A 16,558-nucleotide genomic window follows, 5' to 3' on the forward strand; every position below is an offset into this window, starting at 1 on the left:
CACCAGGGAAGCCCTGTCCAGCACTTTTTATATCCATCACATCTCTGATTCTTGGAACAGCCCAGGTTATTATTATCTTCCTTGACGGATGAGGAACAGGAGGCCCGGGAGGGGAAAGAAGTCACCCATGGTCCCCCAGCCACTGGTGGCAGATTGATCGCCCACCTCCCTCACCCCCAGCCATCTCCTTTCTGGAGCCAGAAACCACCCAGAAAGACCCTGCTGCTCCCTGAAAGCCCTGTGTTCCCTGCCATAAATAAGTCCCCGGCTGCACCCAGGTCCCTCCCCTTCCCTGGGCAATGTTTCACAACAGGCTGGGGCTGGATGGGAGGCTTGCCGACAGCATGAGTTATGGGCTCCGGGAAGCCCATTCGTCACTGAAGGGAGAGAAGTTAACTCGAGCTTATTAAGTCTACAAGTTTATTATTCACATTGATCACCCAGCAGACAGCACCTGCCACCCCACCCTGGAACCGCAGTGCATTCTGATCACAGGATGGTGTTGTGGCTAGGGAGACTCCCGAGTCCCCAGGAAATGCAGGTGGAGCACAGCCACCTCCGCTGCCCCTTCTAAGAGGCAAGGAGGGTTTCTCATCAGTGGCTTGTCACTCGTCTGCTCCCCACACATCTGCCAGCCCGTGTTTTGGGCCAGGCTCTGAGCCGGGAGCTGGGACGCCAGGGATGCACAATCTGACCCCGTCTCCACCATCACGGCAAAGGAGGCAAAGGAGGTGGGACAACCTGGTGGTTGGGAGCCCAGCCTTGTGGTCTGCCCGGTTTGATCTCCAGTTCTGCCACTCAGCAGCAGGTGACCTTTCATTTAAGTTTTGTGACTTTTCAGAGACTCCATTTGTCATCTGTAAAGTGGGGACATGCTCATTCATTAGACTAATATTTATTGAGTCCCTACAGAAGCGAAAGACTTGCTGCCCTCAGAGAATTTGTGTTTGGAGATGGAGACAGGCATAAAGCAATTGAGGAACATAAATAGAGTCATTTCAGATAGTGGCGAGTGCCAGGAAGAAAATAACCTGGGTCGCCCGGTGGAGAGTCACTAGCAGCGTTGAGGGGATATGGGTGGGGTGCCCTGGCCTCTCCAAGAAGGTGGCGTTTGAGCTGAGACCTGAATGACGGGCAGGAGGCAGCCAGGGAGAGAGCTGGGCCAAGGGAGAGGGAGAAAACTGCAAGGACACTAGCCGTGCTCGGGCAAAGATGTGCACGGGGACAAGAGAAGAGGCCGGGGTGCCTGGGAGTTCAGTGAGACGGTGGGGAGGAGAGAGACGGGGGCCAGCAGCTGATGTAAGGACTTCAGATTTCATTCCACTGGCTGGTTTTAGGTTAAAAGAGTTGTTAGGGATATACCCATACTTGACCTCCCTCCATGGCTGTTATGAAGTCCAGTGGACACGGGTGCCACGGTCTGATCCCTGTTTCAGGACAGTGCCCCCTGTCCCTCAGCTGCAGTGATAATGGCTCCTAATGGCTGACAGCTGCTGCCCCTCTCCTGGGCATTGCCCTTGGCTGCCACCCTTCTCCAGGGCCCCCTCCCCTCAAGGTGGGGCTAACTCTGTGGTGCTCTTGGCACTCCAGAGCTGCGCCGAGGCCAGTCTCCAGCCAGGGCCACAGCCTCGCTTGGCGTTTTGCCTTTGCCCTCCCTGTATCCCTCACTCCTGCTGAGAGCACTTCTTCAATAATTCACATACACCTGGATCCCTGACTTGGGCTCTGCTTCTAGGGGCCCCAACCTAAGACACGAGGATAGATCCAGCAGTGACTGTAAAGGCTGGACCCAAGGCCTGCCATGCGGTGGTAACTCAGGGTGAGCACCTTGTCTGGTTTCACCAAGTCATCCATGGTTTTAGCACTGAAAGTCCTGCCTTCCAGGAAACTCCTTGGTTCTGGGCAAACCAGGATGGTTGGTGGCTGGTAACTGCTTGATAAGGTTCATTCATCCATTCAGCAAATACCACTTGCTGTGAGCGTGTGCCTGGTTCTGTCAGTGGAGCCATGGCAAGGTCCAGCCTCACGGAGCTCACGGTCCAGCTGCAGGAGGCTGGCAACATCATCAGAGGCTTACTCAGGCCTGCAGGTCAGGAGAGCAGTCCTTAAAGGGGGAGGAGTTGCCACCCAATGAATGGGGAGGGGTGTTCAGGAGAGCACCCACCTCGGGGAGCTGATGGTCAGGAAAGCCCAGAGCTTCAGATCTCCAAATGCAGAGAGAGGCCACGAGAAGCAGGTTCTGGGGTGCCACCAGCCATGCCCTCAGCTGCTCCAGGAAACAGGAAAGCCCAGAATGCCTGCAAATCAAAAACTTCTTTGGGGAGAGCCCTCTGGGGCCACTGAGGCTCCTGGGCCATCAGTCAAGGCAGTTAAGACAGGACTGGGAACCTCCCGTGAGCCCCACGATAGCCCAGACAAGTGGACCTAGTATCTCCATTTTACGGACAGGGAAACCGAGGCTTAAAGAGGAGTCATCACTTGCCCAAAGTCACCCAGCCAGTGAGTGGTGCAGCCTGGGAGGGGTCCCAGGGCTCTCAGGCTCCACAGCCACTAGGCCACCTCATTAATTCCAGAAGACGAGGAAGGCATTACAGCCTACATTTGATTCATCCCTTTCAACACTCCCCTTTCATCCACTCTCTGATTCTAGGGGGAAGTGGATGAAAGTGCAGGTCCCAGAGCCAGCCTTTCTGGGTCCAGACTCCAGCCCCATCATCCCTCTCTGCGCCACAAGGGCCTTGTCTCTCAAAGACGGGATCACAAGAGCACCTCCCTCCAAGGCTTGTTGTGAAGATTAAACGAGTTAATATATGGACAGCACTTAGAGCAGAGACTGGCACACTGTCTCAGCTATTATTGCTATTTTTATTACCATGATTTAGTACAAGCAAGTCATAAAAATAAAACATTGGAAACAACCTAAATGTTCAGTAGTAGAGGAGTTATTAAGCAAACCATGATTATCTATTTCAGTGGACACAACATTGATTAAGACAGGTGGCCTTGGCACAGAAATAGACAACTAGACTAAGAGAACAGAATAGAAAGTCCAGAACTAGACCAACATGGGTGGCATCACCAGATTTATGACAACGGAGACACTGCAGTGGAGTGGAATAAGGATGATGAATTTTAAATAAATGCTGCTGGATTGGTTGAATATGCACATGAGGGAGAAAAGATCCTTGACCCCTACCTCACACCATACGCCCATATCTGCTTCAGTGAACTCCAGGCAGCCATCATCTTGACCAGAACATTGGATCTGTGTAAGTTTCCCTAGTCCTGCACTTTGAAGAAGGTAACCTTATGAGAAAATGTGAGAACTTGGAATAATAAAGCCACTTCAAGAGCATGCACAGACACTGATGAGGAAGGCAAGGTGAATTTCGGTGGCATCAGTGGCTTCATGTGAATGAAAATTTTGGTTGTGATGGTTGTCCTTTCAGTAAAGTGACAGACAGTCCTTTATTTTGAAGTTTTCTCACAAAATTCACCCAGTCCAAGGTAATCACAGGAGTAGGAAGATGAAATTTAGGCAACAAGTAGTCAATAAGAAAGTTCCGATTTCCTTTGGAGAAAAAGGAAAACATGTTTTGTTGTCCCCCGACAGCGAGATGGAAAAAAAATAAAATAACCAAGGGAAAAGTCACCCCACGCTTTCCTTGTGGCCGTGGGCCCCCACCACCGTTGGCGCCGCGAGGAAGTCGAAGGTTGAGTGAGCAAAACATGTTTTCCTTCGGCAGGACGTCTGTAGGAACTGTTGGAATCAATTATTGGGAAACACAAAAATAAAATAAACTTCAGCCTGTGGTAAACATTACCCCTTCTTTCAGGGATCAGGAAAACAAAGGTCAGGATTGGGGTCAACATGGAACAGTGGGCCAGCACGCCAAGCAGGAAGCCACGACCTGGGCTTTGGTGAGGCCTGGCAAGGCGGGAGCCTTCCTGAGCCTCAGTTTACCCAGCTGCAAATTCATGATCAGGTGTCCATCTCACAGAGTTGGGAGAACTCACTGCTCAATGAATGTGTACTTGGCTCCTACTCTGTGCCAGGCTGTGGGCTGGGCACTCGGAGGTGCTGTTTTTGCAGTGCTGGTGTGCACAGGGCCAGCTTCACGAGTGTGTGGCCATCACAGCCACATGGGGACCCACACTCAGGAGGGCCCCGTGCTTGGTTTAAACCCCCATGTTCTACTGTCACCATTTGGAATTCTTAATTTTTAGACGAGAGGCACTGCATTTTCGCTTTGCACTTGGCCCCACAATTGCACGGCCGGTCCTAGCTGTGATGCTTTTCGCTTGCTCCCTGAGTGTGTCTGACCCCCCAGGTTCCCTCCAAGGCTTGGCACAAAAAGGGTGCCCATAAATGGGGTTGAAATGAATGTCAGAGGAAAGGCCGGGGGTTATAAATACTGCTCTACCACCCGCCCCACATGTGCCCTGGTCACAGGGAACCCCTCAAACCCTCATCAGTGCTGCGACTGCCACTGTTTGGGGGGAAATCATCTCCATTTTGGTTGGGGAGATCCTGAGTTAAGTGCAATGGGAAAAGCACCAGCCGTGTGGTTACGACAGACCTGGGATCACAACCGTCTGCTGCTCGATGCCTATGTATTCCCAGGCAAATTTCTGGGCCTCAGTTTCCTCATCTGTAAAATGGATATAATCATACCTGCCACACAGAGTGCCTGTGGTGATTAAACATAACATGTCAAGCACCACAGCTCCACCAGTTTGAGGAGGCACCGAGCCCACATCTATGTAGGCAGGAGTGTCTGCAACCTGAGGGAGGCAAATCATCCTCGGACTTTAAGAGTTTGAGTGGACCCCAGAGCAAAGTCTGGATGCTGCTGCCTGTTCATTAGTAAAGTGGGAACAAATTTTATTTATAGTTAAACATTAAACTGTCAAGTCAGTGAGGTTAGACCTTCACAAACAATAAAAGACATCAAATTCTAACTGATGGCCTGCTTTGTGCCAGATACTTCTTCACTAGTAATACTTAGGAATAATATCTAACATTCTGAGCGCATGTTACATAACAGACACCGGGCTAAGCACTGCAGGGTCATCATCTTACTTCATCTCCCCTAGTGGGCACGTGCGGTAGGTGCTAGAAATGCCCCATCTTATAAATGAGGGGGATACCCAGCGGGACAAGGACTTGCCAGGAGCTCAGGGCTGAGAGATGGGGCGGGGGTTGGGGCTCAAACCCCAGTGTGTAGTCCACACCTTCGTCCCAAACTCTGAGCTGTCAGGCTCTGTCCCCAGTTCACACTGTGAGATCATCAGAATTTGTCAGACCATGTGCTGAAGGTCCCCTCCCTCACACGCTGTCCCCTCCCTAGGGGCTCCCCTGAGCTGGAGAGGATCAGGCTCCAGCCTGTAGCCCCCCTGCCAGAAGGCAGCTAGGAGGCAGCTCCCGCGGGGTACCATGCGTGCTGACTGCAGCCTCTTCTAGAAGGATGGAGACCCCCAGTTGTGGGGCAGTGCACTGGTGCCCAGGGTGCTGAGTGTTTTCATGGTGTCGGATTCATTTCTCTAAGTGTCTGGATTTCAGGTAGAGGAAGCTCACCCCAGAAGTTGATGGTGTCCATGACAGGCGGTCACATTGCCTCTGGGTCCCTCCGCACGGGTGCACACGCGCTTATTGAGCTAATTAACATGGTCCTTGCAGAGCTGCTCCCCCCACCTCTGCCACCAGCCGGCAGAGGGGCAGAGCTCCATTCCGGAAAATAAATCAGGAGTCAGGCCTGGTGGCTCATCCAAATGCCTGTTTTAAAATCGCCAGCCTTGCTGGTGCATCCTGGAAGGTGACATTGCCACCTGCATTCCGCAAAGATGTCTCACAAGGGGAGGAGAGCCCTGTGAGGACATGAGCTCCCTGTCCCTGGGGTAAGTCAAGAGCAGGTAGGAGGTCAGAGGTCGGAGAATGGAATCGACTGCCTGGCAGGCCTTCCCAGGGCTGCCCCAGCTTGGCAGGGCAGGGTGTGGACATGCTCATGCCCCCTCAGACACTCCTCCACACCCTGAGATTATCAATGGACAGGCTCTCAGCTGATGACCCAGTTGGAACTTCAGGCTTTTTGGCTGGAAAGGATCCCTGTGCTCCTCCCAGCCCAGTCTCCACTCACAGTGCGGCCTCCACAGCCTCAATCCCGTGTTTCCCAAAATGAAGACTCTCCACCTCAACCTCAGGGAGGCTTAACTCACTGGGCCTGGAATGGGGTTTTGGAGTTCGCGCTTTAACCAGTGCAGAGGGTGCTTCAGTCCAGGAAGTTTGTGTTCACCTACGTTAACCCAATGATGTGGCCGATGGCAGTGGCCTTGACAAAGCCTTGGAGATTTTTCAGAAAGTCAATCACCTTTTCTCATCTGTGTGCGAGGCCCCTTTCAGCTCTTCGGAAGACTAAGGAGAAAGGCACAGGCCCCTGGGTTTCCCCTCAACTCCACCCCCTCCCAGCCGTGTGGTCTTGGGCTCAAGACTTTGCTTCTCTGCGCCTCAGTTACCTCATCTGAAAAATGCGGATAATGATACATCCCTCCCCGTGCACGAGTCCCCTACACAGTTCTTGGTGATTGTTAACATTTGTGAACAAAACTAGTTCCTTACAGGGCAGGCATTTAACCCTTGCTCCCCTCACCTCCAACCAACTCCTCTTGAGAGCTGCCTTCCTGGCCGAGAGACCACATCTCTTCAGACTGTGGAAGTGAGCAGGGGTTTGGTGATAAGGCCCAGGAAGGGGGGCCTCTGTCAGTATCGTCCCTTCGGTACGCAGCAGATATTAGAGTGGCTCTCACTGTGTGCCAGGCTCTGCTCCGGGCGCCCTGCCCTCCCTGAGCTGTCGTACCAGGTGGGGAGACGGACATCACATAGGGAAACAGATAAATCCTGAGACGATCTCAGATATAGGTAAGTGCAGGTGAAGAAGAGACACTGGGTGAGGGGATGCTGAGGGACTGGAGGGGTGGGGTTGCCTCTGAGAAGAGGTGACATTGGAGACCTGGCGGATGAGGGGGTCAGCCCAGCCACGTGAGCATTTGGGAAGGCATTTTAGAGAGCAGGACAAGTCCCAGGGGCCGGAGGGAGCCGGGCAGGGTCTGGGATGGAGAGGAAGGCCGGTGTGGCCGGAGCCCAGGGTGGTGGGAGATGGGGTGGGGAGGGGGCGTGGTGAGGCAGGGAGTGTGGGATCTTGGAGGCCACAGCGAGGAGAGCAGCCTCTGCCACAGTGCGGGAGCTGCGTCCACCGCATCCTCCTCGCATCAGCCCTTGGGCGTCGGAGGGAGGGAGGCTGGGTGTGTCCTGGTGCGCCGTCAAGGAAAAGGCTGGGCCCCTGAACAGTGGCAGCACTGGGGGCAGGTCATGGAGTCCCCGCTCTGCCCTGCTCCCCAGCACCAGCACAGATGGTGTCTCCCCATGACTTAGGTCTCTCCAGGGTCCTGGGCAAGGTCCCCCCAGGAAACACACCATTCACAGTCCCTGTCACTCTGCATGTCCGCACAGCCAGAGGCAGGTCTTTAAACATGCGAATCAGAACATGTCCGGCCTGCCTCACCCTCCTTGGCTCCGCCTTGCTCTGAGGATAGACCCAAAGGCTCTCTGCTCCCCCCCTCGCCCGCCCCTGTGCCTCGCTGATCCCCAGATAGCACACCTGCCGCCCCGCTGCCCGAATGCTCCCCTCCCCCACCCGCAGCCCTTGCAGGTCATTCCCTGCAAGTCTCTGGTCTGCACGGACATGTGGGCCTATTGACCTCCTGACCCCCATCTACACACTCAGCCCACGAGGCAGGAGGTTGTCATTCGTGTCATTGTCGCTGCCATCAGGGCATAGAACAGCTCATAGCACAAGCGAGTACGCGCTGGACGAGCGGTGAACTCAGCGGACGCTCACAACAGCCCCGCGCTGTTTCCTGTTTCACAGGTAGAGAAACTGAGGCTGGAAGGTTCAGTCACCTGCCCCAGGTACACAGCCAGCACAGCCAAGATTTCAACGGAGACAGCTGACCTCAGACCCCACCGTGTGCTCGCGGTGTGGCCACGCCTTTGCCCTCGGAGTTGAACTCCACGTTGACATCCATCCGATGGGTATGAAGTCCCCAACCTGCCCTGCCCTCAGAATGGTGGTGAGACTTGGAGGATGTCACCTGTACAGTGCCACACCCACGAGGGCCTGGTAAGAAAGGGCCTCAGCCAGGCCTGACCTCAGAAGGGTTAACATGGCCTCTTTGTCCCATGGTTGCCATGGGGACAGTTCCTGTCCTTCAGGAAGCAGGGAGAGCAGTTTCCTGTTTTGAAGAAGGCTCGAGGGCTGTTTTCCTCCAATCAGCCTGCCCAAAGAGGGACAGGAAGCCTAGCGCCGGGCCACCCCTAATGCTGGGTGTGTGGTGGAGCCATGCCCACACCCAGCCAGCCAGGAGGGGCCGTTGTGGAAATGCGGCCTCAGGAAAAAGCCAAACGGGCAGCAGAAGGAAAAAAAATGGCTGGCCGGAAGAGGGCGGTCACTTCCTCCACAGACCCTGGATCCCACCCAGTGGTGATAAAAACTCCGAGTGGCCCTGCCCAGCCTCAGACTCCCCTCCCCCAGAGCTCAGCCCTTCCTTGGGGAGTCAAAGGCCTGCTGCACAAAGGCTTTTGAGGCCCCTGCCTGTCCCTCTCACCCATCCCTGCACACTGGACACATCAGCCTACTGGGCCACTGACCCCCAGTTCCCACTCCCACCCGCTGTGTGGCAGGCCCTTTCCTGCTCCCCTCTGCTTGTGTGATTTTTTTCCAGGGTGCAGAGCAAAGCTTGCCTCCTCCTGGAAGCCCTCCTAGCATGCGTTTGAGCCCTGCGATTGTGGGTCAGGAACATTCATAAATTTAGACCTAATCTCTCTTGGGGTCCCTGCCCCAGCCTCCTCGGGCCATCCTACCTCTGGACTTGTCCCTCTGGCTCCCCTCCCACTCCGGCTACAACACGGGTCTGGCCATGTCACTCCCTCCCCCAGAAACACTCTAAGGCTCCCCATCACCAGCAGGGTAAAGTCCAAACTCTTTGGCCAGCCATTGGAGTGCTTGTCCAGAGCACACTTCTCACCTTGCCCCAATCCTGCCCTCCTCTTCCATCCCCACGGGCTGTACCCTCACCTGGAACGGCAACCCTACCCCTCCACCTGTAAATGACACTGTAAAGCCCAGCCCAATGAGCCCATTCAATCTTCTGCCTTCACCCCTAGCTCTACTGTGTCACTGTTAGCTGACCCAGACCCGTTTCTCAGACCAAGCCATGAGCTCTTCAAGGACAGGAAAGGGAAGAGAGAGGGGAAATAACATCGTTTCATCCTCACCATGACCCCGAGAGAAAGGTCTCATTGTTCCCATTTTACAGAGGACAAAATTGAGGTGCACAGTGGCAAAGTGTCCCTGCCCCCAAGGCCACAGAGCCAGTGACTGGTGAAACCCCCCCCCCAAGGCCACAGAGCCAGTGACTGGTGAAACCCCCCCCCCAAGGCCACAGAACCAGCGACTGGTGAAACCAGGGGCCTTCAGGACCCCCGCTTCTCCCTCTGCTCGTGCCTGGCCCGGTGTGTGCAGTGGGGTGGGGGTGAGGGCCCGGTCTTTGGGGCACAGGAAGGGAGGGGCGGCCTTGCTAAGCCGAGTCCACCCCGGCAGGTGTCTGGCTCAGATCTGCCCACCCCTGGAGCCAGGAAGGCAACTCAATTACTTTCCAGGGGGAGATAAGCCCTGAAGCTGATGATGTCGCAGCCGTGGCGTTGTGGGGTGAGCAGTCCAAAAGCACAAAGAGGCTGCAGAGCCGGGGTCATTTCCGTTTTCGTAACATGCATTTTATCCCCGGAGACAAAAGGCATAGAGCTGCTCCTCGTGGAAACCGGGAAACCAGGGGGACTCTGCTATAGAGAGGGATGCGAAGGTAGCTGGTCTTGGGCCCCAGCTTTATGGAAGCGCCCCCATCTCAGCGGTAAACAAAACCCCGATCGTTCCCCCACCCCGGGGCCAGGAAGCAGGGTCCAGTCTGCCTCCCCGTGCTCCTGAGGGGCTCCCCTGTTGCCCCCTCTCACCCATCCCAGTATACAGAGGCTGCTCAGTAAATGCTCTCTCCCATCCCTCTCCTGCTCTGATCGTGGGGTGTGCGTGGCCCAGTTCCCGGTGTACTTTGTTTGTAAGCATTTATTGAACACCAACTCTGTACTAGATGTTTAAATGATAATGATCATTTCTTGAGCACCTCCTGTCTTCCCCTCTCCCCTCTTGGATGCTTTAGATAATTCATCTCATTTAATGAGCAGACACTATTATCATATCCTTGACAGGGCAGCAGCGTGTTGAAGTGGGTAAGAAAGCCAGCCCCAGAGCCAGGGTGGAATCCCCACTGTTCACTAGCTATGTATCCCTGGGCGAATGCCTCAGCCTCTCTGTGCCTTGGTAGCCTTGTCTGTAACACAGGGGTAATAACATTGCCTACTTCAGGGGCAGGAGGAGTTTGTTTGTTGGGAGGAGTAAATGAGCTAATATATGCAGAAGACTTACTGAATGCACCAAATAAGCGCTCAGCAAATACTAGCTACCAATGGGGAAGCTGAGGCTGGGACCTGCCCTCCCGCCCAGGTCACACCCAGGTCAGTGTGGCTCCTGACCACTGCACTCTACCGCCTGTCTGGGAGGCTTGGCCGGGGAGCTCACAGAGCCTGGGCGCTCTCTGTTTCTGGAGATCACATCCAGCTTTGGTGCTGGCTCTGCACTTTGCCGAGGTTTCAGGCAGGCGGGAACAGGGAGCTGAATTTCAGTGGTTTTGATCTGAGGTGACTTAAGTTGTATGCAGAGCTCCACATCATTCCGACTTGGGCCTGGATGTCAGGGGGTGTGGATCCCAGCACTGGAATCCCCTGACTTACCGTAGGATCCCAGGCCAGTTATTTTTCCCTCTGGACTCAGTTTCCGTGTCTGTCAAGTGGGCATAACACCTACCCTGGGTGGCTCATGTCTGCTGAGAGGAGCAAGTAAGATGGTGAGTGATTTGGAAAGCATGAAATCTAGGCAGACTTTGTGCCCATCACAGAGAAATCAGTGTAGCCTGGTAGTTAAGAACATGTTCTCAGAGTGAAGGGGGGGTGAGTCCTGGCTGGGCTGGAAGGGCAAGTCACTTCCCCAGTCTGGGCCTCAGTTTTCCCAAGTGTGAAATGGGGAGATAAGAAACACTTTATAGGGTTCTTGGGAAGAGTATGTGTGTGAAAGGCTCAAACCCAGAGAGATGATGGGTCATCACCCCCCACATGGTTATTGACCGCATCCCTGAGCTCAGTGAGTGGTTATAGCTCAATTCCATAAGGACTAAGCAAGTCCAACCACCAGTATCAGCTCCTAATGTTTGGAAAGCCCTCTGGTCTTTCCCATCCATTTTCTCGTATTAGGAAAAGCAAACAAAGGAATAAGCGTTTCAGCTTCATGGCCCATCACTCCACACCACCGTGTGGTTTCAGCTAAACAAGTTCAGACCTGGGGGTTTTTTTCCCAACTGCCCTTGGTGCTATGATCTTTTAAAGTAGACTTTGCTTAGCCTCAAATCCCAAATTCAACAGTCATGGCAAGGTCTTAGCCAAGCACTGAGGTCCCTTCCTGCCCTCCCTGCTTCTTTCCACAGGCCCTACAGCAAAGGGTAAGCTGGCTGTTGATTGAATGATCTGAGCCTCCCTCTCCTGCTCCTGCCTTGGGGGTCCTAGGTTCTTTGGGTTTTATTGCTAATTCCCGGAAATGATCTCAACTCTTAAAACATATTTTCTTCTTGCATCAAATATTGAAGTGATTGATCCACTCACTCATTTGTACCCATATTCAAACGGACACCTCCCACCCTCTGTACCTCCACCTCCGTCACTTCCTCCAAGGCCACCATCTCCACCACATCCATCAAAACCATAACCTCCATGCACCTCGTCCTCCACCACCTCCGACTACATCACGCCTTCCACCCTAACCGTGATGTTCACAGCTACTTCTATCCTGTCACCACCTCCCCCTCCCCCTCGTCCTTCGCCTCCAACACGACCTTTCCTACCTCCGCCATCACCTCCATCATCTTCTCCACCGCTTCCACGCAGGGATCCATAAAGTTTATGAAGGGCCTAAGTAACACAAATTCTGCCATTGATTTCCTATTTCAGAGGCAAAAGGTTTTCCCCGCAAAAGGCTGGATGCTTAAGGACTCTGTAGCGGTTCAGAGATGAATAAATCCTTTGAAAGGATCAAATTCATTTCTGAATTTGGAGAAACTGAGGTACACCCTAGGCCCTTGCCTGAAATGCACATACTCTGATTCTATACTGTGGGCATTAAAAGATAAAAACAAGACAAAACCTACAAACTTGGTTAGGTATATGGAAGTGCTTGGTGAGTGTGAAAACATAAGATTTTTCATAATGACGGGAAACAAGAGTTTCACCTCCCCAGAGCCTTTCCACATTATCTAACTGAAATGTATTGATTCCTGTCTTCAGTATGTGTGCATTGAACATCCTCTGTGTCAGGCACCAACTGGCTCTTGAAACAATTCAAATCAGACCTTCATACAAGTTTTATAGTTTTAGTGAGCACCTAATATGCACCAGGAGTTCTGCTGGGTGCAGGCCCCCAGATATCCAGAAACCTACCCACCTTCCAATAATGTATTAATAAGGAGACAGAGGTCAGAGGATTAAGTTCTCACCCCAGTGAGAACCTGGGGAAGTCTCTTCTCTACTTCTGTGGACTTTGGCAGCACATCTGGCCAAAAAGTAATGGGGTGAGTTATCCAGGGCAGTGTTTCTCCAGATGTATAAACAGATCACCTGGAGGTCTTGTTAAAATGCAGGTTCTAGCTCAGTAGGACTGGGGTGGGGCCTGGGATTCTGCATTCTTAAGAAGCCTCTGAGTGCTGCTGTTGCTGGGCTCCACAGACGATGCTCAGAGAAGTGTTTCATCTGTGCAATGAAAACATATGGTTGTCTGGGACTGCCTGGACCAAATGCTGGACCGAAGGCATCTAGGTTCAGGGAGGACAGCCAAGGCTGCGAAATGTCTCGTGGCCATTTGGAATTCTGCCTCCTCACAAGCTCCCAGCACAGCTGGTCAAAGTCACAAAAATTCTAGCCTCTGCCACCTTCAGTCCCAGAAAACCAAAGTGATCCCAAACAATAGTCTGAACCTCTGTCCCAGGCCTTTATTTCTGCAGACAGCACATATTTTTTGAAGACCTACTAAGTGCTGGGTTCTTTATTAGATGCCAGGGCTGCAGCGGTAAGCAGAGCAGACACAGCCCCTGCCCTGGAGTCATCACCCTGGCATGGGGCCATTTCTGGGCCTCTTGTCCCCAAATGAGGGACAGGAAGGGATGGTGGTGGTGCGGGGGGATATGTTCCATGTCCCCCCCACACCTACTCCCACATAGTAGATACATTGGCTGAATCGCCTGAATGAATTGAGATGCCCCAGCCCCACACCCTCCCACAGAGTGCTGGGGTTGCTGCGAGCCTACACCCTGGCACGTAGTGGGCTCACAACCAAACTACTAAATGACCAAGCCACACCTTGAGCTGGGTCCTGGAGATGCAGACATGGGACAGCCAGGGCAAGAACAGTCAGGAAAGCTCATGTGAACTCTTAGTTTACTCGGTTTCCTCAAATGTAAAATGGGAAGAATTTTGATACCAGCTTCATAAAGTTGTGGTGAGGCTTAAACGAGTAAATATGCAGGTACAGAGCTTAACACCTTGCCAGGCACACAGTAGGTGCTCTATAAGTATTGGCTGCCAGTTATAGATGAGAGACATGACCCTTGCCCTCAGCCTTCAATAGCTGATGGAAGGAAGCCCTTGGTATGGCTTTCAAAGCACGCCTCACCCCAACCTTCTGTGCCTCTTATCAGATGTTGCCACCCTCTATTTCCCTGCCTTGCCAAACCCCTCACGGCTCTTCCATCAGGCCATGCCTTTTCACACATCTAAGTCTCTGCCCAAGCTACTCCCTCCATCTGAAAGGCCTTTTTTTTTTTTTTTGCTGGAACCCTCTCCACTCAGGGGCCACCTCTTGAGTTCCCACAAGCTCCTGTCCCCATCCCAGCACTTGTCCAGGGAAGCAGAACTGCCTATGTTTGCGTGGCCAATCCAACGGGTGCTCAAGGGTGAAGGCTTGAGTCATCCATGTCACCCAGCACCAGGCCTGGTCCCAGCGAGGTGCTGGCTGGTGAGCGCTGAGTGGACAAAGGCTCCTCATCTACCAGGTCTCCCTTTCAATGTCACCTCCTCAGGGAGACCTTCCTTGATCACCTGTTCTCTACTCCAGAGGTTCTCAAACTAGCTTGCATCGGAAGGACCTGAAGGATTTGTTAAACACGGGATTTCTGATTCAGTTAAGTCTGGGGCGGGCCCTGAGAATTTGCATTTTTAAAAATTACTCTGCCCCACGACCCTGTTTTATCTCCCTCAAGGCACCCATCACTCTCTGAAACGATGTTTATTGCTTATTTGTCTTGTGTCTCCACTGACATCCCATTTAAGCTCCACTAGGGCAAGAATTTGGGGCTGTCTTGTTCTGCGCTCAGCACGGTGCTGGGCCCAGGACTGAATGAACGCCCGAGGTTGAAAATAAAGTGATAGACGGTCCGCTGGGCGAAGGGACCAGGAAGTCCCCAGAAGCCCAACTCGCCAGCTTCACCCCGCCCCTCCCACCCTCGTGCCTTGAACCTCGTGCAGCTCCCCGAGTCCCCGCGGCCATGGCCCCTTTAAATGTGCGCGGGGACGCCTCGCCCCTCGGCTCCCTTGATCCCTGACAGAGCAGAAAGGGGAGAGGAAAAAAAAAAAGTCTTCCTCTCCGGGAGCGGGAGGAAACGTCTAGGAGGGGGCGGAGGGGCAGCGGCGGCAACGGCGGCACGGGCAGCGGCGCGGCGACCAGAGCGCAGCGCGCGCGGAGCTGGGAGCCAGGAGCGGACGCAACACCGCGCGCTGTCCCGGCCGCTGCCCCCGGCCCCGCCCCCAGAGGCTCGCGCCCTGCTCCCCCCTGGCCCTGCGCGCCGCGCGGAGTCCTGAGTGAACGCGACGCCGCGCGCCCTACGTTCGCGCCCCTTCCCCTCCCTGCCCCCGCCCAGCCCCGCCCAGCCCCGGAGGCTCGCACCCCCCAAGCCCCCACTTGCCCTGCGCGCTGCGCGAAGTCCGGCGCGCGCCGGGGGCGGGGCAGGCGCCACGGGGTGCGGGCCCCGCGGGGCGGCCATGGAGTGAGGCGGCGCGCGGACTCGTGCTCGGAAGGACGGACGCACCGACGGGCGGTCCCTGGCTTCGCGCGCTGGAAGATGAACAGAGCAGGTAGGAGGCTCCGCGCGACCTCAGGCGCCGAGGGACGCGCGCGAGGGGCCCCCGCCAGGCGCTCCAAGTTGTAGCCCGCGGGGCGCCGGGAGCGAGCTGCCGAGAAACCCTCGACCTTCCCACTCTGCTCTGCCTCGGCCGAGGTATGGGCGGGTCACGAGTGCCCTCGCCGAGGAGGACGAGAACATCGGGGGCCGCTGCCCCTGTCCGAGACGCCCAGCCTCGGGGACGCACCCTCGGTCTCGGCGAGGCCGCACCCTGGCCACGTACGGCCGTATCCCGCTCCCACCGCGGTCCCGGTATTGAGGGTCCCCTCGCAGCGGGGAATGACGCTCCGTTCGCAAAGGCGACTTGGTCGCGACCCTAAATTCTCACTCCTGCTCCTCGGGGTCCCCGCCAGGCCCTCGCTGGCCCCTCAGAGGCCCCTCCTGGCCCACGGGAACCGTCTGAGGTCTTCCCCACTGCGGGGTCTATTCCTGGTCCCTCGCTACTCCGAGGCGCGCCCTTAGCGGATTCTTGCTCCCTTCTCTCTTCTAGACGCCCAGACTTGGAGCTCGCTCTCCGAAGGAACTAAAAAGCCCTAGATTATCACACACACACACACACACACCCGCAGCGCACCCCAACCTCCTGCAGTGCCGTGGCCCGGGGCCTTCTTTGTGCCTCCCCCAGGGGACCGAACGCCTAGGGGACGCCAAGGCTGAGCCGCACTCCAGGCGTTCCCTCCCAAGCCCTTGCTTCTCTGCTCTCCATATCTGCCTTTGCTAGGCCAGGGATTCCGTGAAATCCAGAACGCGTTTGACAGTAGATAATGATCCCTCCAGAGGAGTGACATTTAACAGGTTTATTAACTGAGAGTCAGAGATGGGCGGTGCCTGGAACCCAGTTCTCGGGTTCCTGACTCCTCCGCGGGGAGGGCAGAAAGTTTCCTCCTAGAGGTGAGTTTGCAAGGCAGCAGCCCCAGCTAACTTCATTTGCCTGACAAGGAGCGATTACTGCTCTTTTAATATTTTTCTCTTAGAATTTAGCAGAAGGCAGCTCTCTCGCCGACCAACACCCTTGTCCGAATCCGTACTCCAAAACACACATCCCTGAAGAAACAGGAAGCCACCATTTTGGCTGTCTTAGAACCATATCCTGCTGCCCTGAGTATGTGTAAAAAGTGTGTGTTTGTGTGTGTGTTGTGGGCTTTTTCTTTGTATAATCTTTTTGATGAAAAAAGTC

General features: G+C 54.6%; 1 protein-coding gene across 4 annotated transcripts in view; it reads left to right on the forward strand.

Annotated features, from left to right (window-relative positions):
• Positions 1 to 7,927: 7,927 nt before the first annotated feature.
• The window catches only part of FGD5 (FYVE, RhoGEF and PH domain containing 5), a 123,046-nt gene continuing 114,415 nt past the window's right edge, over positions 7,928 to 16,558 (forward strand). For 3 of the 4 annotated variants that reach the window (XM_004284315.3, XM_033414054.2, XM_049716005.1), the window contains exon 1: positions 8,185 to 15,334. In XM_004284315.3, the coding sequence (XP_004284363.2) occupies positions 15,322 to 15,334 (13 nt within the window). In that variant the 5' untranslated portion in view covers positions 8,185 to 15,321. The other variant, XM_049716007.1, reaches the window with a different exon arrangement.

Source organism: Orcinus orca, chromosome 10 (genome assembly GCF_937001465.1).
Source record: "Orcinus orca chromosome 10, mOrcOrc1.1, whole genome shotgun sequence".
Lineage (NCBI taxonomy): Eukaryota > Metazoa > Chordata > Mammalia > Artiodactyla > Delphinidae > Orcinus > Orcinus orca.